At 42.2% G+C, this 24,349-nt stretch overlaps 1 protein-coding gene across 3 annotated transcripts in view; it reads left to right on the top strand.

Moving 5' to 3' along the window:
* PTPRN2 (protein tyrosine phosphatase receptor type N2) overlaps positions 1-23,952 on the top strand; it is a 664,108-nt gene extending 640,156 nt beyond the window's left edge. For all 3 annotated transcript variants that reach the window (XM_068934287.1, XM_068934286.1, XM_068934288.1), the window contains 2 exons: positions 13,808-13,881; positions 19,356-23,952. In XM_068934287.1, coding sequence (XP_068790388.1) covers positions 13,808-13,881; positions 19,356-19,427 — 146 coding nt within the window. In that variant the 3' untranslated portion in view covers positions 19,428-23,952. The remainder of the gene's footprint in view (positions 1-13,807; positions 13,882-19,355) is intronic.
* The last annotated feature ends 397 nt before the right edge of the window (positions 23,953-24,349 follow it).

Below are 24,349 nucleotides of genomic sequence, written 5' to 3'. Positions count from 1 at the left end.
TTTTAAATCAAAGTAAATAGAAGAGTACTTAGTTTCGGCAGTGGGAAAGTAGAAAGCAATCAATAAATGCTTTGCCCCTTTAGTGAGTTTTTTAATAGGGTAGTTTTAGAAAAGGAGCTCCCTTTTCATGTAATGATTTACTTTCCTCCATTCTCCTAGACAGTTCACTGTAAACGCCTTTGTCATTAACAATTTTTTCTCTCAGTGCTCATTGAATTAGTGCTAATACTTATTCTATTAAATACATTATAAATTCATATTTTCTACAGTCCTGCCTGTTGCAGTGTCTCCTGTTACTTTATAGGCTAAAAACAACCAGCAAGGAACCTGTTCCTAAAGCCTGCCCACGGCAGGAAAGAAGAAATGAGCTGGTGAGGGTTTTGCGCTCCCCTAGTCAACATTTGCCCCATCAGTCTGATGGACGCACCCCTCCGGGAAAGCCAGAATGGCATGCGAAACAGCAAAACAGGCTATTTTAATGCTCTTACAAGCAAAGTTAGTACAGGTGCCAGAAAGACCACATGAGCCGACGTGGGTCAGCAGCGTAAGGCTCCCCCCGCGTGGGTGTCTGAGCGAGGGCAGGGCGCCCGAGCGGGTCTCCCGATGCTGCCGGAGCCTGGGCTGAGCAAACACGTTCCTGGCCCCGGCTGCCTTTGTGATTCAGACAGCTTCAGCCTTCGGGAGTCCCTCTGGCTCCGCACATCATCATGAAGGATTTCCTGTTGGGTTGAGTTGTTAATGAATTTCAGTATCTCCTGTCCCATAAATATAATGACCACATCTGTGCACACACTCCAAATAGCCACATTAAATAATCTTATTAGATACTGGAGCGGTTAGGGAACAGCGACGGCCGTTTAGTGCTATCATTTCAGTTTCATGTCAGTGGAAAGTTTTCAATGTGAGAGTATCCTTTTGTTTAATTGTTCCGGTAACATGGCACTATTATTTATCACTTAGTTTATTGCTATAATTATTTTTAATACCACATTCCATGTGCAGAGGAGCTATACAGCCCTGATCCTCTACCCATCAAAGTAATAAGGAAAATCAAGCAGTGCAGAATCTGACCTTGCAGTAACATATTTAAATATTGATAATACTTTTTAATGAATGTTAAAATTTTAAGGCAGTTACCAAAGTCACCTCTAATATCCCCTGCAGACAGCTTAAGACACACTTTAGTTTTGAGTGAGAAGTTCAGAAGATTTCTTTCAACTCTGTGTGTGCTTTCATGATTTGAATAAGGACAGAAATGATTAATTGATTGTTTTTCTACATAACAGTCTTTCTATGTAACAATTTTTCTATATAACAATGCTTGCTGGACTTTTGACGCAGACTTTTTCTGAGGCTGTTAAGAATTCTGTTAAGAATTTTAACATTCTTGATGTATTAACAAGTTCTGTCTTTTGTTACTACAGAGGATGGACTGATTGAGGTTAGTTTACTTGATATTCCTGCCTCGCTCCAAACTCACAGTAACTCTGAGCTGGTCAGCTTTTCGCCCTTTTTTGGGGATCTAGAAAAATTTGCAAATTTTCTCCTATCTCATCTTTCCCACAGGCTTATTTTAAAGACTAAGTTTGATATATTGCAAGGCATTTTTATTGAGTGTTTCTGGCATGACAAAGAAAAGAATGAGATTACGGGTCTTCCCGCTTTCATTTTTCTGAACTGAGAGGTTTGGATAGTGTAGGTAATAGTTTGATTTTTAGATATTAATCCAGCTAGCAGCTGTTTAGGGTTTGCTGACCATCCATTTTTTTGTGTTTGAACTAGCTGGAGGGAGATGAGACGAAGCAAAAGCAAACATGAATTCTAAACTCCTTGTAAAGTATTGATTTCAGAATTGTAAAACCCAGCAAAAAATGAGTTGATTTAGCAAAGATGAACCAACGGTTTCTTGTCCCGCATTCAAAAGCGTAGATTATAATGGATGAGTACGCGTGAGGTGGCCTGGGCTGGCTGAGGAGGTCCCTGCCCGGGTCGTTTTCCTTGTCCCCCCCACGCCATTGTCTGAGGGTCTGGTGAGTCAGCTCCTGCGCAGATGCACTTTATAGCATGACATTTTAAGGCAAAACAAAAGATTTCCTTAATTCGCCTTCTGACTCATCATGATCAAATGATTTTGGCTAATCTGAACCCTTGCTGAGATTTTGCTTATCTGCTCTGTGGTTTGAACAATCATAATGAAGATGTAGGGTGAGGTCCTCTCTAAAAGGATTTTATGAAAGCAAATGCTTGCCCATATTAGAGTTAAAATGGATTCAGTCTGCTATTTTTTGAGTCCTGTCTCAAAGACTGAGAAAATTCTGTTCTTCAGTTGTACCGATATAAGCCTAGAGCAACTTCCTGGACAGCAGTTATTTCCGACATACTCTGGGTAAATGAGGGAATATTATTTGAGCCCAGGGTCCAGTTTCCCCTGTGAAAATAAAATTTAACATACTATATACTTCTTACAGTAGCTGACAGAATATATAATGTAAAAGAGAGATTAGTTTTAAAAAAATTATTTAATGTTAAGAGTTAAGAAGTGGGACTAGAAATAGATGGAATTCTTGAGGAAAATTTATGACAGAAAAAAATTCTAACTTCAAAATGGGATTATTGTCATTTTCTAAGTTTGAATCTGTTGCAATGCTAATCCTGGCAATTTGCATGAGCTCAATTTAGATGATTACCTCTAGGAAAAAAAACAGGCCAGTGAAGCCCAAAATTTGGCTTTTGTTTTGTGCACTATTGTGCCATCCACAAGATGGCCTCAAATCTTAGCAGTAATGTTCACCATGTAATTCCTGAAATGTTCCTATTTCAGTTTTTGAAAAAAAGTTCTTTGTGTCCGTGTAAACATATCATATGTTGTTAAGGGCAGTTTTTCAAATGAGCTGCATTTATGTATTGTAACTTTTATGTAATGAGTTACCCTGGAAACACAGTTAGGCAAATAGTGCTCCTTCTTGCAGGCTTTCCCAGAAGATAATTAATCACAAGGAGAGCTGGGCCCCCAGCTACACGCAAAAGTGGATAGTGAATGCATAGGACGGTTCTTTACAGCAGAGCCTATGATGATGAGGGAGCCCTCGCTGTTTAGAACAAGCTGTTTAGAACAATATTCAATTGTTTCCTTTGCAAAACACATTTTGATACGTTGAGCTTTCAAGCTGTTGACACTGTACAGTCATCAATTAGCAGTTCCTAAACTGAGCATATATAAAAATACTTTGCATGTTCTGCAAGCTTCTATGGTAAAGTGAATTAGTGACCACTGGGAAGGTGGTGCTGGTCGATGTTTCCTGGTGTATTTTGTGTGGACTGCATTTTTAGATGGTTTCCTTTATGGTCTGTAGGGGTTTCAAGCAAAAAGCAAGCAAGTTACGGATGTAATTTTTTTTTTCTTTTTTAAATAGTTTAGTGTATATACTGGCAGAGATTACTCTAAGAAGAGCCATATTTTTTGACTTTTCTGCAGTTCTGGGGGTTTTGTTAGAAAAGAATTGGGACTAGGAAAGTGTGGTAGAAAGCAAACGTAATTATTCAGGGTTTGGAGCAAATGAATTGTGAAGAAAGACTGATCAGACATGGACTATTCCTTGGGAAAAGGAACACGAAGGGGGGTCCCCATAGAGCGTTAGAAGACCCTGAAAGGAATGTATTGATGTCAATAAGCAGCTTGAGATAGTGACTAATTTGAAAACAAGAGGTCATTGACTGAAACTAAGGAGGAGACAAGCAGATAAGGAATTTGGGCAGCATTTTTTCACACAATGGGTAGGTTAGAATATGGAGAAGTGGAAAAGCTGGTCATAGAAATACTGCGCTATCAGTTCAAGAAGCAGCTGGGCAAATGTTTGCAAAAGGAGGTTTATATACAGAGTGAAGAACTACTTTTTTGTAGTTAATCTTATGCAGCAGTCCATAGAGGGATTTGGAGAGAAGGGATTTGAAGAGAAGAGTTTAATTGACCAGATGGTAGTCTTCTGGCTGTTGAGGATACAATATATATTAGCAAACTAAGGTGTAATTATTCCACAACTTCTATAGCTGGACCAGTTTTGTCACTGTAATAGATAACCTGTATTAAAGAATGAATCTGTAATAGTTGCGTCTTTTATTCAGCTCGATCCATCTACTGTCTTGTGAAAGCACTACCACCTACATGCAACATAAAATCAGAGTAACATAAAATGTTGTTCTTACAATTTAATAGATTCACGTAGGCGAGCTGCTTCTGCGCCCCTTGTAAAGCAAATTCGCATTTTCCAAAGGGCTCTCTCTAAGATATTTTTGGGCAAACTGAGGAGCATTTTCAGAAATGTGATTTTGAAATCAGTGTCCTAACCTGGTTTGGGTTTGATTCAGCATGTGAAGAAGAACTGCCTTTGAAACAATTAGCCTGTAGTTTCTGGAAGAGGTGCTAAAAGAAGCAGGTCGCGTATCTGTACTTTACAGGAGCTAATATTAGGGAACATGTATAAGTAAGCAGTAACAACATGTCCACAATACTTTTAGAGCTATCGTTACCCTTTGTGTGTCAGTATGTGTGTGTAAGGTAAATTTAGGTGTGCATACAAGTATTTTCTACAATGACCATAGGTGAGTACGGGATGTTTTATCCTATATGGAATACATCTCATTCGTTGTCTTCTATTTCTTAAATGTAGCTATTTAGGCATATTCCTGTCAAAAACTGTGCACTTTTAACTCCTGGGGAGACTGGGGAAAACCTAGATGTAAAAGGGAGGTAATTCCTACAGGATGTGAAGTATTCTCAGGCACAGTGGAAACGTGGATGGGGCCTCAAATTAGCGTCCATTTTCTTCAGCTGCAGTGTGTGGTTTCTGCACGTTCCTGTGGGTGTCCAGTTTGCTTTTGTAGACGTTGTGGATTTGACAATAAATGCGTCCCTCCGGTTACCATTTCTTTCTACTTTGACAAAGGATATTAGCTTAAGAACTGATGTAACAGTAGTGTATTTCTGTCGCTGCAAAACGGTTGAAATCAGTGTAAGCTCAGATATGGTTTTTGTCCGTATCAGTCATAAAAAAAAAAAATCAGGCTCTTCCTAAATGCTCCATCTTTAGTATCAACTTCCTTTGAATTGCATGGTGATAAAGTCATAGGACTTACACTTATATATACATGCAATGTGCAAGTGCAGTTTTCAAGTCTTAATGTAAAATCTATAAACTATAGCACATGATGTAATGTATACTGTGCGTGTTTATGTGTGTATGAATGTCACAATATTTTTCATTACCTCTGTTACTTTGCTTATTTATTCTCTTCTCCCTTTGCATACTTGCCTTGCCTGTTTTTTTTTTTAATGAAGGTAATGAAGTGTTAATTTGGGTTAATTTTAGGTGTAGAGAAGGACTTGTATGTTTTGACTGAAGTTACAGACATACAACAGTCACAGATTCAGGTGTGTGTTACAGTGTGCATCCCCAACCACTTACACGTGTGCACATGGACTTTGTTCATCTCAGAGAGGAAGTAAGCTTTTAATGAAAATGCCAGTCTGAATACCTTTGTCTTCTTTGTTATCTTTAGAAGTGTATCCCTGACTAGATTTTTGCTGACACTTTTCCCTTTCCTTGAAAAGCATCAAATGATCCTTCTGGCCAATAGCAGAATTCCAGTAGCTACAGCAGTAGATTTCTGGATAAGTGCAAATGAAAACTGCTTTTATTCTTACAATTTCTAGCTGGTGTTCAGCTCTCTCTTTAACTCTAATATTTGCAAGCGTTTTTATTTAATGGACACTCAGGAAATAAAAGTTAAGGCAAGAAAATACAGTGTTTCCTTCCAGCAGAGCCCTGTACAACCAGCAGTTACTCGTACTAAGCATTTTCGTCTCCATCGCCCTCTCTACACTGTACAATGACTGGTGTATCTTCTTGTTGTGGTTCCACGTTGTTTTTCCCTTTGCCATTTCCATCCAGGTTGCCCTATTAGGTGATGTGGGAAGAAGGGGAGAGTGACAGACGTGAAACGCAGATCCCAAATCCCTCTTAGATTTAGCAGAATATAGTATTCATGAAACGGATCATGAAACAGATCATGAAACGATCTTATCTTCTTTTGCCCAAAGCTGCAGTACAAAAACTCATCTCTCTTAAACCCTGGTTGTTTCAGCTAACTTTAGCAATATAAAGCATCTAGCATTAAGTATCTAGCCTAATCTAGTTGTCTGGGTCTCAGTAGTCACTGGAGAAGGATATGTACCTCTGGAGGATAATTCTCGGGATGAAGAAATTGCCTTCCAGAGCTTCCTCTCTCCGTTGGCTGTCGGGAGGCTAGATGACTAACTCAGCTTCTGGCTTCAAGGATGGCTGCTGTAGATAAGATGAGGCTGGGCCTTTGAGACTAAGCTAGTTAGTAAATATTACTGGTATGTCATTAAAACTAATGGTCAGTGAAGAAGTGGTTTTACATTCCCCCTAGTTATGACCCTTTCTTCTTTAATCAGATTGAGTTTGCCCCTCGTATGGCGTGATTAAATGTTTCCCTGCAACATTAAGTGCTTGATGGGGCAAACACTGGAGCTGCAACGTGAGCAGTCCTTGCAAAGTTGTCACTGGGAAGCTGGAGGCTTCTTGGGCTTTGAGGGCATTGCAAATCTGTAGCATTTCTGTGCTTATGTCTAGCCAGCTTGGAAACAGGACAGCTGTAGCAACGTCATACTCCATGAGTGCTACTCTAACCTGCTAACTGTGCGGAGAGGCTGCTTCCCAAACCTGAGCTCCCACGATAGATGTGCCCTTTTGGCGTGTTAGACTTCTGACAGACAAGGCTCTAGTTTCAGACTGTCCTCCTCCGGGAGGTTTCTGTTCTCCGATCTCCTCGCTCTCCCCGGTTCATTGTTTGCCTCCTTCCTAAGGTGGCGCTGAGTGCAGGAAAGCCTTAACCGTTCTGCTAAAGCCAAGAAAACCTATTTCTCACAGGGGAGAGCATAAAGGTTGCGTAAAGCGGCTGTGCACCTGAGCCTGGTTTGACCACGAAGCTCCTCTTTCAGGTATGAATCATGCAGTCATCGCCAAAACATAAAAAACACTTGTATTCTTCCTAAGTACAGATGCACTGTGATGAGACAGCTGGGTTGGCCTTGCTGACACTGTAGTTTGGCCCTTAACTTCCTCTCGTGTGTTTTTGCTGTTTCATAATGTCAGGCTGCGCTACGCAGACGTGATTCTTCAGCGGCCCTCCCGGCAGCCTGCGAATAGTGTGCGGTGCCCAACTCTGAGGCTAAAAGGCTGCCAATCAGCCGCATCTTGCAAATATTAATTGGATCTTTTTCAGCTTCTAGCAACATCAGCGGAAAGAACTGTATTAGGGACTCTTCCTGAGAGATTTTAACAAGCCAGTTTTTAATCTGACCTAACGAGTCCCTTTGCCCTTCAAAGCCTAATTCACAGTCTGTAAAATATAATAAATATAAAAAGATGCATTAAACAGGGAATATCTGACTAGAATGAAGCTGAATGCTTACCGCTAGAAAAAGAAAGGCACTTAACAGGTCATTTCTGTATTCCCTTCATATTCCTCTTCTTTTTTTTTGCTGTTGGGATAGATGCTTATTGCCACGCAGATCACCATCGTCTCCTCAAGGAGAAATGGTAAGAGTCCTAATAATCCCCCATTTACAACCTCTCTGCATGACTCCTACATCATATATTCAGCTTTGTGATCACTTTATGATCAAGGGGAACAGAAGGAGGGCTGAGAAAGGTGCAGAGGCTCTTGAAAAGAAATAGAGAGTATCTGTCTCGGTCCTTACCTCTCTGCTGTCCAAGTACCTTGTAACCATTAATGGCTTCGCCTTCATAACAACCTATAAGGAAGGAGAAAACTATTCATTTTATAAATGATGAAGTGAAACATTGGGTGAATTTAATGACTTAAGCAAGTGTCTCAGTCTGGAAGATAATGCAAATGTATCTAAACATAGTTCCCTAATGACTAAGCCATCCTTTAGTGCTCAGGGTAGTGAATTTGTAGTCATTCTGCAGAACTGTAATCTATCTTTTTGAGGATATATGCTGATAGATCTGGAAGTTGTTCCCAGTTAGAAAAATCCATTTTAGTATGCTGTTTATAAGTAATATATATTTGTGAAACATTCACAAAGAAAACCCTTCAGTTTTGGTTATTTAAAAAGAAACTCCCCACAAATAGCTACTTTGATGAAGTATTTAAGGATCATTTTATTTTTATAAATATACAGAAAATTCAGAGCACCTAGAACCTAAAATATTCCTTTTAATATAGTGCTTTAATATAAAATTCTGTCAGTCCCACAGAATCCACTCTGCACTTTTCGTTAGTAATGAATAAAACAGGATTTTTGACTTTGCTTTCAGTGTAAGTCTGTTCAAGCCTATTGCGTAAAAACAAAATCTCATGACTTGCCTTAATTAAGGCAAAGTTTTCAAACATTTATGTAGCAAATGCTGCTTGTTATTATAACTGGAAAAACGGCAAGTGTTCGGATGCACGGGCTCCTTAGGTCGTTGAACCTGAAATCGCATTATTCAATGATACGCCTTCATTATTTCTTGCCGCCGTATGAGAGCGTATTACCCCTCCCTGCAAGCTTTGTTTGTCGTGGTCCTGTACCAGCACAGTGACGGCAGCGCGCCTGCAACGTGGAAGGCCTTGCCCCGCGCAGACCGCTCCTCGTGTGCCTGGGTGCCCGCCGTGGGTGCCCCGGCGTGTTTGGGGGGAGCACAAGAGAGGGAAGGTTTCGGTATTATAAAACTAACAGTAGCGTTCAGGTGGTCCTAAATATTGCAGGCTGGTCCCCCCGTGGAGCCCTAGCGCAGCAGAATCTGCCTAGCTCGTTTTTTATTGCGTGAGGAAAAGGGAATTTGGCTTTTACCCGTGTTTTTATGACACACTGGATGCTCCACTTGCATGACTGTCTTGAGGCCAAACCCTTTAACCCCTTGAGAGCTGCTGATCGGGAGCACCAGCTGCTAAGTGCCAGCACGCTTCCTGCACCGGGGCCCGCGGGGAGAGGGAGGGCTGGAAAGGATACGACCCTAAACTTCAGAAACTGCTTCCCTCCTTGGGGGCAAAAGATAATTCAGCTTGCGTCTTCTCTTGTTTTCTCTCGGTTTATTCGGTTAATGTTTCTGATGTGGATTGTTGGGCGTTCACTGTAAACGCTTCGAGCCCTTAGAAACATGACAGTTAATTACTGAAGTCAAAATCTGCCTTGCGCTGACGTGGAAGTATTTTGGGGCATATTTACTCGACTGGCTGACCGAGCAGCTCAGGGTGGGGGAAGGCTCACGCAGTCTGGCTCGCAAGGAGTTCTTGCAAATGCGTCTTCTGCTTAAGGAAAAACACATTGCGCGGTCACTTCACGTTACTGCTGGTGCTACGTCAGCTCAAGTCTCACCCTAAGCGACGTTCTTACATTCATTGAAAACAAGCCGTGAAATTTGGTATGAACCTATGGCAAACAGAAACTAAATTTATTGTCTATAGGATAAACGACAGTCAGAAGGGAAAACTTCTTCATTTGGGAAGATGCTGCTTCCTTTATCCCTCCTTTTATTTCCTGAAACTAGAAGCATTGTTAAACAAGGGGAGAAGTGACAGAAGATCTTGCCTTTTTGACACAGTATGTTTTCTTTTCTAGTTATCTTCAGTACTCCTGAGCCTGTTTTTAACCCTTCCTTTAAGTTATTTGTTGTGTGGCAATAAATTGACATCTCCAGCTACTGGATGTTGAACATTGGTCTTGCTAGTTCAGTTGCCTGAGCAAAACGTTTCCAATATGAGATATCCTTGGAAGCAGCGGGCCAAGCTCCTTCAGCTTTTCCTCTAAACTGTTGTCTGAAATTTAGTTTGTATGTGAGCTTTCTAGCTAAGCAGTCTTTAAAACATCTTAGCAGTGTGTGGCACTTTTGGCCGTCTAAGGAAGAGCATGATTTGACCTCGATGTCGTTAGATGCAATTTCCCTCTCTCCCAGTGTCATGTAACATATGCTGTGTTCTTTTTCACCTGAAATAGCTCAAAAGTGTAAATAAAGTGCTCTTGGACACTACAGAATGAGAATATGTTGTTTTGCCATTCTGTTGCGTTCCCATATGGCTATGTTATTGTTAAAGGCTTTTTATATATTATATAAAGAGACAGCCCCAGTGTGCTGAAGAAGATGTTGAGTTTTTGTCATATTCCAACAAAACAATTAAATAGAGTCGAAAGTTCACGCTGCAGTTAAACGCTGAGCTCTGATCACCTGTGAATGCAAGCTGGGTTCAGGCTGCCCTTTGAAGGCTCCTCTGTTGTCTGTCCCTGTCGCTGGAGAGCTTTCTACAGCCTGTCACACACATCAGTGGATGTGAGCTGAATTTACATGATGTAACAGCAACGCAGCATTAGTTTGAATAAAAAAAGCCCTCATCGCAAAATGAGATTTAATAGTAGACTACCAATATATATATTTAAACACATTTGTTTTAGGCACAATAAGGGAGTAGATGCAAAATACGTAGCAGTGGATGTAGGGAAAGGAGAGAGGTCTCCTCATGCAGAGAGAAAACAAGTCGTGCTGGCTTTCTCCTGTGCCACGGATTTCATCCTATTTCCTCTGAATTTTCTTATTCCAAGATATTTTTGCTTCAAAGCAGCTGCCCATCTTTGCAGCACTATGTTTTGCTGATCAGCCTCTCTAGGCACTTAGGTAGTTGCTGTCACCATAGTGTCAGAGCATTCTGAAATGTTAAAGTGGGCAGCAAAGCAGTCTCTTCCCTCACTTTCCCTTGCTTTTCTGTGTAGCTTAACTGCGTAGCTGGAGAGAAAATGAGTAAAACTCATCCTCAGAGATGATACACTGATTTTGCTTCATTAAATTCCTTCTTCAGTCAACAAACCTGTGCGTTGTGGTGCTGCGGGCACTGCAGGTGGCCTGTGACGGTGCTCCCTGACCTCTCAGCGAGATACACGCTTGGGGCAAAATCAGAACTTTGCTCTCCTTCGCTTTTTAATTATGTGTGGCTGAAGACATCAGAAGGGCTTGTGGGTGACGTGCTGATCACAACCCATGTGTTGGGGACACTGACCAGTAAAAGCTGATGTTTCGGTGACTTCTGCTGGGAAAACACTTCAAAACAAGCTTTCTGTTAAGCACACTGGCCTGCTAGGGCTATTCCTATGTTCCAATGTAAGCATATGTTTCGGTGTTTTGCTAAATCAGGATTTTGTGATCAGGCATTGTTCATACTATTAGGCATGTCATTCCACTAACGATGATCAAAAAGCAAGCATCAGTTCACTAGTAAATGCCTGCAACCTGCATCATAGAAATGAAGGAATTAACTTCTTCGAAGATAGCCACAGAAGCCTGTCTGTCCATTAAAAAGGGCTATTAGGTCTTATCAGGAAACTTTTCCCGGCATCTGATATGTTACTGTATTCTGCTGAGGCTGAGGTAGCTTCAACTAAGGAGCATCCCTCGCTAGATGAGGTGGACATGCGCATTTCGCAGCACAGGGAAGCCCGCGAGGGCGCCCGCTGGGCTGGGAGGAGGGCTGTGGTCCTCCTCGCAGCACCCAACCTTCGCTAACCCAGGCCATCGATGTCGCTGTGCTGAATTTTTTCTCAAATCTTAATTTCTGAAAGAGAAAATTCCTCTTATACTGAGCCAAGATACTACTGCGACGTTTCAATTCCTGGTATTCTGATCAAGCCAGAAATAAGACTTGTGCAGCGTGTGCAGTACTCGCCCAACTCTGCTCCCACGGAAGTCAGTGGTGAAATTCCTGCTTGTATGTGCATGTGCGAGATTAAACACTGAAATGAGCTACCTTGAGCTGCTTCTGCTACGATTTGCACCCTTTGAAGCACAAGCCGTACCTTTACTGATGCTTTCGGATAAGTGGCACCTGTAAAAACTGCAGCTGACTTAGGGTGTTATTATTATTCCTGTCCTTGCTGTCAGACTTCAAAGCTTATGAGCTGTGCATTGCTCTGCTCCGCTGTAGAGTTTTATTTTTGCTTTTAAAGTAAAACCTTCTATTTTGTCGAAATGTCCTCCATGTAAATTCCCATACAACGTGTGGAAAAAAGAAGCAAAAATTATACAGTGCCTCAATCCTATGGTAATTAGCAAAATGTCTATGTCAGATACCCTTTCTAAGTTGTCGCTGTTAATTTCCTGAGTGAATTCTGATACAGCCAAAGAGTATATTTTCAAGGAGGCACTTGCAAATCGATTATGCTTCTAGAGTTGATGTTATTTTTAAAGATCGTCTCATGTCTCTTATCAAATTAATCCAAATTAAATCATTTACTTTTAGTTGCCTTTCTGAATTTTTCAAAAGATGGTGCTGAGTTATGAAATTGTGTTGGGTAAATAAGGAGGTGCAAGATGTTTACATTGACATAAACCCAATTACAGCTAGCCTTATGCCCTTAAATCCAACACCTCATTTGATTTACAGTAAGTGTTTTTTTGGAGTTCACTAGAATGCAGAGTGGTAAGTGTTGGGCCCGTCCCTGCAAATTCAGTCCTGGGAACTAGACCGGTGTCTGTTCTAGACCTTTGCAAGTGAGCTATTGCAGCAGCTCTAGCCCCCTGAGATAAGTTAGGTGTCTGGCTCGCAAAGCACTTGGGGAGGTTTAAATGCCTCCAGAAGAAAGTCCCGAATACACACGCGCTGGGCTGTGAGATTCCTAGGGCCATGCAATAGGAAACGGTTAGCAAACTGTACATCCATAGTCCGCCTCATAGCACACCTATGAGTATCCTTCAAAACAATCCATGTGCAAAGCAATCCATTTGCACATTTCCCAACGAAGCCGATGCCTATCATTGACCAACTGACTTAATGATTAAAGCATCCGTACAAGAGGGGGAGGCCTGAGTTGAGTATATTCCTCAGCTTTAGAGGAAGCTCTCGGCTCTGAGGGCTTCCAGGTGGGCTTCCGCCCTGGGGAATCATGCAAGGACTCACTGGAGGGACCAGAATCCTAATTTCCTCTCGATTCCCTCAAATAGTGTGTACTTAGGCACTTATGGAAAGTGAGGAGGGTGGTTTTGACTGACCAAAAAAGAAATTGAGGAGGAAATCAGCACCTTCTAGTCCCCTTCAGGTCTCTAGGTTCTAGGTCATTACAGGACTTGCTTTGCTCTCCCCCCATCTTGTTTGCAAAGGAAAGCATCTACATTTGCATTGAGGAAGGGAGCTGGTCCTCAGAGGAGTGAGGTTCTGCTTGCCTGTTTTATGCATACTGGTGTTGCAGATCCGTGCACAGCAGCTGTGTCCGTGCACCCTAAAGTCAATGCCACAGATTTGCCAGCTCAAACAGGGATCATGCAGCAAGATGATCTGGCGGGTCCTAAACTAGGAAGCCAAAGGCAGGTTTTCCAGATCTCAGCTGCAGGTGACAGAAGTTCACCCAAACCCTGTTTTAACAGCATAAATCTTTGTGTGCGTCCGGCCCTTAGTTCAGTGCATACTCATAGTGGTGAGACAGGGTCACTTGGTGGCATAGCCAAGCAGGACTCCTACATTGTGGCAGATATATTCTGCTCTAGGTGCAGAGGCGTTTTTAAGAATTTGGTTTTCACTGGCTTTCCTTGAATTAATGTTAATAAAAGCTGCCCCAACCTCTTCTTTTTCTATATGAACACAGAGATTGCAGCTGCCTGCCAAGTCTGCTGAGAGATGGATGTAATAATTTTCAATTGGACTGGTAGCCCAAAGGGAACCCGATAGCAAGAGATTGACAGATGCAGCATGGATTATCTTGTGCTCTGAACTCAGCCCAATTTGTGGTTTGTTGCAGGTGCTAAAGAGATTGATATTGCTGCTACCCTGGAGCACTTGAGGGACCAGAGACCAGGCATGGTCCAGACAAAGGTACTGTCAATAAATCCACTGGGATTTTAAATACATTAAAGGTCTTTCACAGTAGTTGTTTTCATGACAGAAGAGAGAGGGTATGACCTAATTTAATGCAGGTCGCTTGCTGATTACTCTGTTTGGCTCCCTACCAACTGAGGTTTATTTATGCTGAAGATTTATCCAGGCTACTTTCTGTGGTGTTTACTGCTCTTTCTTGTAACATCTCCAACATCTATCTTGATTACCATATATGAAGGGCAGTCAAGACACCAATCTACAGTCTGCTAAAGAAAAAGTGTGCTTGAAAGAACGTTCTTGCTTTAATCCTCAAAATATGGATTATTTTCTCAGAGTATATTCTCAGAGTATATGTGGTTAACTGTGCATGTAATATTTTTTAAAAGGCTTCAACTCATTAACAAGAATATTAACTGCTGCATTTCTGCATTTGATTTTTTTTTTTTTGAAACAAATTTTGACTTGAAATAATTTAGGAGGAAATCAAGACAAGTATAGTAACTTTGAAGGGAATAGCCTAAAGCCCTGTCCTCTGTGGATGTAGCACAGTGACTGCATTTGTACCCTTTGGTGAGGTGAATATCTCATTCTGTAATTACTGTCAGCTGTAATAATTTTGGAGTTTTTGAAAATTTATAACTTTTAAAGATAGCTAATGGTGTGATTGTAGCACTTAAATCAGAAATTAATCTCTCTATTGTTATTTTTAGTGATACATGGAATGATATTTTGGGGTATTTGCTGCAGGTTAAGAGCTGCAAATACAACATTAGAGGAACTCGTTCATGGAGACCAAATGAATCGGTATATGACATTGTAGGATACTGAATGGGAGATCCTGCCCCAAAATGAGAAATATGCAATGGGGGCAGCACTCAGTCTCGGTCAGACAGGAATTAGCAGGAATGTCTGCAGCGTTTAGGGAGTTAAAATTGCTGAGAGACAATGGTGAAACAAATGTGTTCTGCAATCATTGGGTCATAACTTTTCCTGAATCTCTTCCTAATCGTTTTATCTTCTCATTAATACTAGGAGAAGTAGGGCTGCAAAACAGTTGGAGGGGTTAATTGTTATTTACCAGTTAAGTAAGTATATGAAAAATGATGAGCCAATCAAAGCTATCTAATCTTTGTCTGCCTGTAAGCCACAAAATTGAACAAATCGTTCTGCTTTGGTTATTCAGACTGGGAGAAAATACATATAGCACACGATATCCAATATTACATGTATTTACTCTGAGGAGATGCAAGTCCTGAACTACTCTGTAAATGCATCCGATTTACGTGACAGCTCTGTAGAAATACAGAGCTCTGATTCCAGTGTCTCTCAGTTTAGAGAAATTACAGCTTCTTGCCTTCAACTAAAGAAAAAACATAGCTCCAGAACAACCAAAGAATGAGGTTATGCAAACAGCTTCTCCAAGTTAGCTCAGAAATAGTTACCCGAGTCCCATGTAAATCTCACTAAGGACATTGCGTTTCTCCCCTCCAAACATTTATCTGGAAGAACTCCAGGAAGAAAGTGTGTCCAACGTTTTCATCCAGGATGAAAAATTTTTTTAGGCTATTGCTTATCTCTCGTCCTGCTCCTTCTTCCATCATTGTCATTTTCTCAAAACCACCCAAATCACTTATTCAAGCTAATGTCTTGCAAATTATAAATATCTGGTTACGTGCTAGCACTGCACTATCCCTGGAGAATTTTTCTGATGGATTTAAACAAACCCCTGTGCTTTCCCAACTGAATACAAATGAGGAATATTAGACTCTTGGAGTAATTTAAAACAATGGATTAAAAGTCAGGTTAGAAATGCCAATTACAGAATATCCCCAGGCAAAATAAACACCAACTTACTTTAGCAATGTTATTGTGTTTCCAGCAGGCAGCGCTCCACATTTTCAATAAGCATGTGAAAGATTTGTTTGCAACATTTTGTCTTCTGGAAGAGATCTTTAATTCAAAAGCACTATATATAATAAACGATAATGAAATTATCATAATGACATTCTGCATTCCTGAGAAGCATAATAGAGGGTTTGTGGTTTTGCAATTTTTTTGCAGGGGAATCATAAAATAGAGTTGATACGCCACATGTGAAAGGAAAAAGTAGAGAGGGAGGAAGAGTATTCTCTGAGAAAAATAATTTCCTTTTTTTTCCTCTCTCTCCTTCTGTATCTTTCTTCATGTAATCATCTTCAATCTGTTACATATGATGCATACACTCAGTTTGGTTTTCTTAGCAATTTTTATCTGGAGTCTGAATGAACCCATAGCTTATTAGTATTTTTGTAAATATATTTATGTTGCCTCTGTGTTATAGCTGGACTGACACCACAAAATGCCTGTCCACTTCTGTTTTCTAGACAAATCTAGATCTTTAGGTTCATCTCCAGTTAGTCTTGCATGTGTGAATAGCACACGTAAATGATAGTATAGCCATACAAAATAACACCTGAGCTCCTCTAAGAATTATGGAAATTAATTTCATCTAACGGTGGGTGTTTTCCTGTAAAGGTGTGGGAAGTGTGTTAAGGCTTTTCTTTGAATGGTAGTAATGCACAGCAATGGAAGCTCGACTATTTGCATTTCTCCTGTGCGGATTGTCCAGAAGGAAGGAAGAGGAAAGTGTTCAGCAACCCAATCCCAGGAAGACAGAGTCCTTGCAGATCTCACGCATCTGCTCTGCTCTCCCTTTCACTGCAGCACTTCGCAGCCAGTTTCGAGCTCTGACGGTGAAGATGATACTTTCTAAGTTGTTTCGCCTTGGCAATGTAGGGTCACAGCCGATGCAAGTTGGCGGTCTCCACCGAACTTGTCTCCAAAATCTATATCTAAACTTTAGTTTTCATGTTGATCAATCCGAGGTCCTTGGGTGAGAGAGGTGGATTTTCCGCTGTTGGTAGGATTGCGTTCTGTGTTCCTGTTTGCCTCTGCAAGGGCTGAAGGGACTCGTAGGTCAGAGGGCTCTCCAGTTTGGCAGCTGTTCGCAGCAAGGTGAACACATGTTGGACTGACGAGGTTTAAGGGCAGATTTGCTCAGTGAATAAATTCAGAGTTATTTAAGCTACTTTCAGCTATGGGACTTGTATTGATGTATTGTAGCCCCTGCTTTTATGGGCTTTTCCTCACTGTAAAATATTCAGACGAAGGGCACATTAGCTAGCCTCATTACTACGGGAAACAGCAGCTTCCCTTCTTCCGAACTGACGCCTCCGTCTTGGAAGAGACATCTGAACATTTCTGAAACTTGGCTGGATCGCCGTGTCAGCCCTACGCTCACTCAGATCAGCCTATACTGTTGTTAGGTTCGCCGTGCTCCAAGGACTGGCAGACCCGGAGGACCAGCTGCACTGCTCACGTCGGATGGCTAGAGCAATAGTGACCCATGCTGTCAGCATGCCAGGAGCACAGCGCCCGCTCTGCCCATCTCGTGCCAGCTCCAGCGGGAGGGTTTCACGTCATGCCTAGGTGTCAGGAACTGCTTTCAAGCCTCTTTGGGTAGTCTCTAAGGACTTTGCCATGTTCGACAGACTCTGTGTTGGCTGCACTGATAAGGTCAGGCAGCCGCTCGTTCCTCCTGCTGAGCCTCTTTTCCTCAGAGCCTAGCACCTCTCGCGCGTTCTCTCAACTCCTCGAAGCATTTTTAGCAAGTGCAGGCACCTGGTTTTGTTGTGACACTGCGCGTCCGGATGAACGCCCTCTCTGCCTCATCTGCCCTCCAGCTACTCTCCGTGTGCTCTGTCATAAAATGCAGCTGCTGCTCCGGGGTGGCCACCAGCATTTCCAGACTCTTCTTTAATTGTAGAGACCTCAGGGAATGAAGGGAGGAAGAGGCAGACATACACACCACTTTCGGTGCCTAATGAGGGTGAGTCCCTACTCTTTAGGGTGAATTGATGTCTGATTAAAAGTTAGATGCCATCCAGCGAATGTACAAGGCTGCCACTTTGACAGTGCCAAGCAGCTAGCAAAATTCTTGAACATAGGATGTCTCTGAGAATTTAGTCTGAACTTTTTTCTTCTGTTTTTGTCCAGCAACTGTGCTTTTCATTGCTTCTCTCTGGCATGTCCACGTAGATGACTCTGCAGCGGGGTAGGACAAGGCAGCGAAGACTAACACTGAATTGCAGGAATTACGAGTCTTTCTGAACTATGACTTGCACATCTGTAATTTGTCCTTTCATCCTTCCTGCAGATTTCCACAGTAAAGTGGAAAATGAAACATAAATGAACATTGTTAGTCCAGTAATTGTCTTTCTGGGACGACTGAGTTCTGCACCCGTACGCTGTTGCTGTGTACATACCTCCATCCATGCTATACGGCTCTGGACAGCTAGCGTGAACTGAGGGGCTGAAGATACCTACTGGACCACCGATCTCCCAGCCCATAAGCACAGATAGTGTCCCATCAGTGATCTCGGGATACTTTGCAGGGTACATCTCAGACATCCTCTCTCAAAGTCAGTTCTTCCACAGCTCTTGACTGCCAATGGCTTAAACTGCTAAAATACTTCTAAAAAATCCAGACACTTCTGCACAGTCCTTGGCTCGTGTCCTTCAATTGCTTATACAATGACTAAACTGTACAGTTGTCTTTTTTAATGTGAAAAGAAGCAAACTCAAAATCATCGTGTCAGATTTTTCAGTAAGCTGATTTTCTGAGAAAAATTCCTTGCTTAGAAAATACCACACGTTAGCTTTGAGGAAGTAAAGCTCCTTATGTAAGACTAGACAATTCAGGAACATGTTAGGGTTGTGCTTAGGTGAAGTGGGCATTTGTGCCTCTGTCCTTCACACCTCTGCTGACCTGGCACAGAAATCTGTTAGTAGTTTTGGGTCTATGCTTACAGGAAATCAGTAGCAAAGAAACATTTTCCCCAGTATTTCTTAAATGGTAGGAGGGTGGTCTAAATATCGTTGGGCAATCTGTGGTCACAGAAAAAGCAGTTAAAAAGGTAGCTGAAAAAAAGAAAAAAACAGGTAAAGCAAAGAACAGATACTGTTTTGTGTAATCGATACAGTGTGAGGAAATATTTATTCTGGCTGATTTCAGCTAGAAACACTCCTGAGAGAAGGCAAAGGCTCTCCTTTGCAGTTTCTCACCTATTTCATATCTCAATTATGCTAATACGTTTCCATCTGTGTGTTGGAAGGAAATGGCTAGTGCTCAACTACTCCCAAACCTTTCTGACCAAGCAGTTGCAATATATCAGATGTCCCAATAGCTTGGTTTCTGCTACCAAGATTTTTCCTCCATTAAAATGACTCCAGCTTGAGGACTCTGTCAAACATGGTGTATGGCATCAATAATCCCCGAACATTTTGTTCCTTTCCGTTGGAGTGTACCGTCCGTCCTACATATTCATATTTTTCACAGTGTCTTGAGGATGCTTTGCTGCAGAATAGTGCACCCGGCTTTCTGGAAGCGTTGTGTTTTATTATTCAAGGGTGTGTGTTTGTTCTCTCCGCAGGAGCAGTTTGAGTTTGCTTTGACAGCAGTTGCAGAGGAAGTGAATGCAATACTCAAGGCACTTCCACAGTGACCGGCTCAGGCTCCTAAAGGCTCCCTGAGGATCCAGCCCTCATTTCCTTATCCTCAGTCCCTGTGAATGTTCTTGGAAACCGTGACCTGACCTTAACTGTGTATCTTCTGTTGTAACCACATAGTGATAGGGTCCTTACAAACTTCTTTAGCTGGTAAAAAGTTCAACAGTTAAAATGTGTATTCTGTCCTGGGGGTGTTTAAATAAATTTTACAAAGTACATTGAAGCCTCGGATTAAGCGACAGAACAGTCCATCCAATTTCTTTCACATCCTCGAAGCCCTGAATGTCACACTTGGAAAGCACACATTCATATTCTTAATAGCAAATATACAGTCTTGTGGGTAATTAGTGCAGTCAATATCGTCTCAGAAAACAGTGCTCTGTTATATTTTGTAACTTCTCAAAGGCTGAATGAGAGCGAGGGGCCTGAAGGGATCGTGATCGCTCCGAGACAATGCCGAGCGGGAGCCTGAACCGATGCCGAGGGGGGCGGTAAACCCAGGTCCAGGCTCCGGCAAAGAGCGCTTGCACCTTTTCATGCTGGGCTTTGGCGAGCAAATGTTTTCTTAACTGTTGTTTACTTTTCAGCTTTGTGCCAAGAATGGAAGAAAATCTCAGCTATAAATAAATAGGCCTGCGCGGTTGTTGCAACTGGGGAGAACGGGTTGGTCATATTAAGGGGAACCCGGGGGATAATGAGCACAAGAAGTCTTCCCGGACACCTACCACTGACACTGCAGAAAAGGAGAGAGTAGGCTAAGCCGAAGTCACGAATAAAGGCCCTGTCAGCAGTCAGGTAACTGGTTGGAGCTGTTGCGGAAACAGGTTGTTGATTTGATGGGATTACTGAGGAAGAAAATGGAACTCTCCTCTTTATATTTTTGCCTTTCCCTCTGTAAAAACTGTGCCATGCCATCCTTTTTTGGACCGGGAAGTGTATTTCTGTAAATGCCTGGCTGAAGGAAAAATCTCCAGTCTGCATTTTATGATTCGCGTGGAGTTTGTCTGATCCAGATATTTGTTGCATCTTTCTGCAGAGGCTCTGTTCTTGCCTTCTGAATGATTCGTTTTAACTAATTATTAAGGGATAAAGAAGCACACGGGTTCAATCGCAGAGCTTCTTGTGTTCTAAAAAGCCTAATGCCCACTGTTGCAAAGTAATGCTAAAATATGTATGCAGAGGGTTTGGTTATGCAGTTTTGCTCACGTGAATCCAGAGTTTTCGTTGTAGTGCTCTTCTAGAGGAATGGAAACTTCTGACAGAAAGTACTCTGGTTTGTTCGAATGAAGGGCCCACGGCTAAAATTATCAAATGCGCTTACATGACCTAAGCTTGTAATTTTATTTTCAAAAGTGAAATTGAATTAGGTCTAAGCTACTAAATGTCTCCTTTCCTCTTGAAAATGGGATATGAGCACTTTTTCATATGTTATCCAACATCTCTGTGATTCAAGGTTTCTGGATGGTTGTTTTTTTTCAAAATCTTAATGGTGGTGTATGCTTGAAACCATGCCAGGTTAATTATTTGACTTCAGCGTTGAAAACCATATAATTGATTTTAATTTGGGAGGGGAAGCTTTTATAAACTTCTATTCAGTGAAATGTTAAAAATACAATATTGCAGAGTTTTGCTGGACCAGAGCTAACAGGCACCTATGGAAATCAACCATGTTGCAGTTTTGTGTTGTAGGCGTGGATATTGGTGATTTTTTCTTTTTAGCAATTAAAGAGTTATTTAAAATAAAAGCAGAAGACTTGTTACTTTTCTCATACATCTTTGTATGCTTTACTCGGTATGCACTGTTGCTTAATTTGTGCATATTATTACCATGGCAGCACAGAGCAGTTACTGCAGATGCCATCATCCTCTTAAGTACACATACTGTACATTAAGCCACATGTTTATTTTATGGCCTAAGCATTTTAGAGCTTTCCTAGCAATAACTAAAAAAACTAATGGAGTATGAATGAGAAAATTGCCTTTTTCATTTGATAATTTAGGTTTAACAGGATTCTTTTATTACCTTAGCTAAAACAAAATTGCAGATCAGGACAGATGAGATCAGTCTGAGCAGCATCAGCAAGCGTTTGAAGTGGATTTAATGTCAGCCGTATACTGCAGCTTTCTGAAAATGCAGGTAGCTATATCCAAATAAACTGGCCAAGGAATCAAAATCAGAACATCCTGAGCCTTCCTGTTATCAGGTAGAACTGCTTCACAGGGCCAGTTGCTGTGCCGTTACCGGCTGCCACAGGAACAAGGAGGTTTTAGCACAGGTTCTTGCCCCGTCATTCATGAGTGTTTTGCCTTCCGACTGTCCCTGGGCATACAAGAAACATGGCTGATGAGCCTTTCGTTTGCACTTCAGGAATGTTTTTTTAATTGTTCTTTTGCAAATATTTACGTTTCATAATAGCAATTTCAGGGCGATCCCTTTTAATTCACAGGCAGCTGAGTGTGAGACTAAAATATTGGTCTTCGTGCTTAGGAGTTTATTTAGCGTAGATTAGAGGGCATTAATCTCCCGCCAGGCTAATGGGGCAGGGACGTGTTGTTTTATTCATACTTGTGGAGTGGTTTGAGCAACGCAAGGAAGCTCCAGCGGGTTGGACTCGCGCGCGCGCTGCCCGGCATTCGCAGGCCTGCTGGTTTCAGCCATGTGGTGTGCGGTTCTTCCACAACGAGGTGCCAGGCCTTTTCTGTCGACTGTAGGCCATCCCGCTGCATATTTCATCCGGGCGATGCCCTGTTTCCGGGGGGGGATAATTTGACGCAGGCATTTGCCTGCTAGGGAAATGCACAGTTCAGCTGCATCAGGACAAGCCATTTCCCGGGGAGATGCCAAACCACGGAAATACAAGCCTGGCAAAGCCACGGTGTGAAGGAGACGAGTTCTCAGCCAGGGCAGGTATTTCATTACCCTTTCCACTGTTAACTTAATCCTTGCAATTTGGCAAGGGGTGGTGGTCTTGCTGCCCCGGGCCTCGTACCCAGGCCCTGGTACCTGCCCCATATTCACTGGCATTTTGAGTTGAGGAAAGGGTCTTCCAGGAAACCAGGATCCAGTGAGACACATAGTCCTTGCTTTTCCAGTGATGTTCTGCATGATCGTCAGTAAGCCGATTGCCAGAGAAAGGTGGGCTGGTGCCTGACTCGTAGCCATAAGCAGCGTGTTTAACATTGACCATTCTTGTGTTCCTGATAGAGACAAACTGAATCTAGAGGTGGTGTTTGTGCATTTGAATCTGTCAATGACATTCAAGGGTGGAGCTGCGGGCGGGAGCTTGAGCCCCGCTGCTGCCGGCGCTCCCTTCCTCACCGTGCAAAACCCGCGGCCGGGGTAGAGAAGGGGTTGTCGTCGGCGTTGCAGTTTGCAGGAGTAACAGCACGGCCGCCCTGCCCGGCCTTCGGCCTTCCCGGGACGCTGGCCGGGATTTGGAAGGAGGGAGGGGCAGGACAGCGCAGGTCCCGAGTGCCCAAATCTTTGGGGTTCAGCCCCAGCTGCACGAAGAGCAGCGCGGGTTTTGCTGTTGACTCACCTATTCCAGGCACCAGCTCTAACGTTGCTCCTGAACATCATCTGGTAACACCCAGTGCGAGTCCTTGGCACTAGTGAGGGCCCAGGAATGAATTTTAGCTGAAAATCCCATATGCAAATCTCAATTTGGTAGCAAAGCAAGTAGGATTCTTTTTTTAAATAGATGCTACTGAAATTTAAAAAAATTTTAAACATTTTAAAATGTTTAACCAACACCAACAACTAAACCTTCTTCGTCTCTCTAGCGTGCATGGAGAACCAGTGTCAGTGCATCCCCAGGGAAATGACAGCTATAATACCGCTAAGGAGCTCATGCTTTATTAATCAAGTGGAACATTAATACAGCCCAACCCACTTCATAATTTCCAGAATCGGTATTAATTAAAAAAGTGTTTATTGGAATAGAAAACAAGCATTTGATTAGCTTTGTTACAGAACAATAGCTCTCCTAATTTCTATTCTGCATATTTTATTCTTTGGTTAGAAAGCCCTCAAGAAGCAGTTGTGATAATTCACTTTTTAAAACTGTACAGTTTCTATGGTTTTTGCTTTTTAAATGAGAGTACACTTTGTAGATTTGATTATTATATTTTTCTGTTAAGATTACATTGGGCATTACAAAAGCATTCCCCACCACAGTGAGAAGAAAGCTACCCTGTTGGCTTATTGTTAAAAAAAAAAAAAATTAAAACACAATTGCAGAGCTGTGGCATACTCAATCCAATTAGAGCGTGACTCTTTACTACTCTTCATTTACCACATTAGAAACAAGATTAAGGTACACCAGCAAGATTTCATTTGAAGCTATTCTTGCATGCTCTTTGTACTGTATTGGATGGCATAATATTGTTTTGTTTGTATTTTCTTTCTTGTCATCCTATTATATTCTTTATATGTATATAGTTAACAAAAAAAGATCATACAAACTATTTTGTTCTACCTCTGTAAAAATCATATTTGTGAATAAAGTCACCTCGTCCGTGGCATATGGTACTGTGAATGCAGCAGTAACCGCTGGTGCTTTGCTTTTATTTTGGAGGGGGCACCTCTGAGGGAGCGCCTGGAGGGCTGAAGGGTGTCTGTGTGCCTGGCTGACGGAGAGGGGCAGGAGCACCTCGCTGCCAGCTTCACGGTCCACCTTCAATTTACTCCACCCCGGGGAAGATTGCAGCCGCCCTGGCTTTGGTGTGCGGCCTGGGCGTTACGGCTTGCAACAGGATGCTCCCTGGTTTGGTGGAGGCAGGGGCTGGTCGAGGCAGCTGCCTCTATCCAGACCAAGAGAGTGAAGCATGAAAAAAATGACTAAATTACCGAGACCCTCCTTTCCAATGGGAAATGGAAAAAAATTGGATTGTAGTTTCGTAATCTATCAGTGTGCGC

This window comes from Struthio camelus, chromosome 2, assembly GCF_040807025.1.
Source record: "Struthio camelus isolate bStrCam1 chromosome 2, bStrCam1.hap1, whole genome shotgun sequence".
In the NCBI taxonomy this organism is placed as follows: domain Eukaryota; kingdom Metazoa; phylum Chordata; class Aves; order Struthioniformes; family Struthionidae; genus Struthio; species Struthio camelus.
This window is presented reverse-complemented; position numbering and strand designations above follow the sequence as displayed.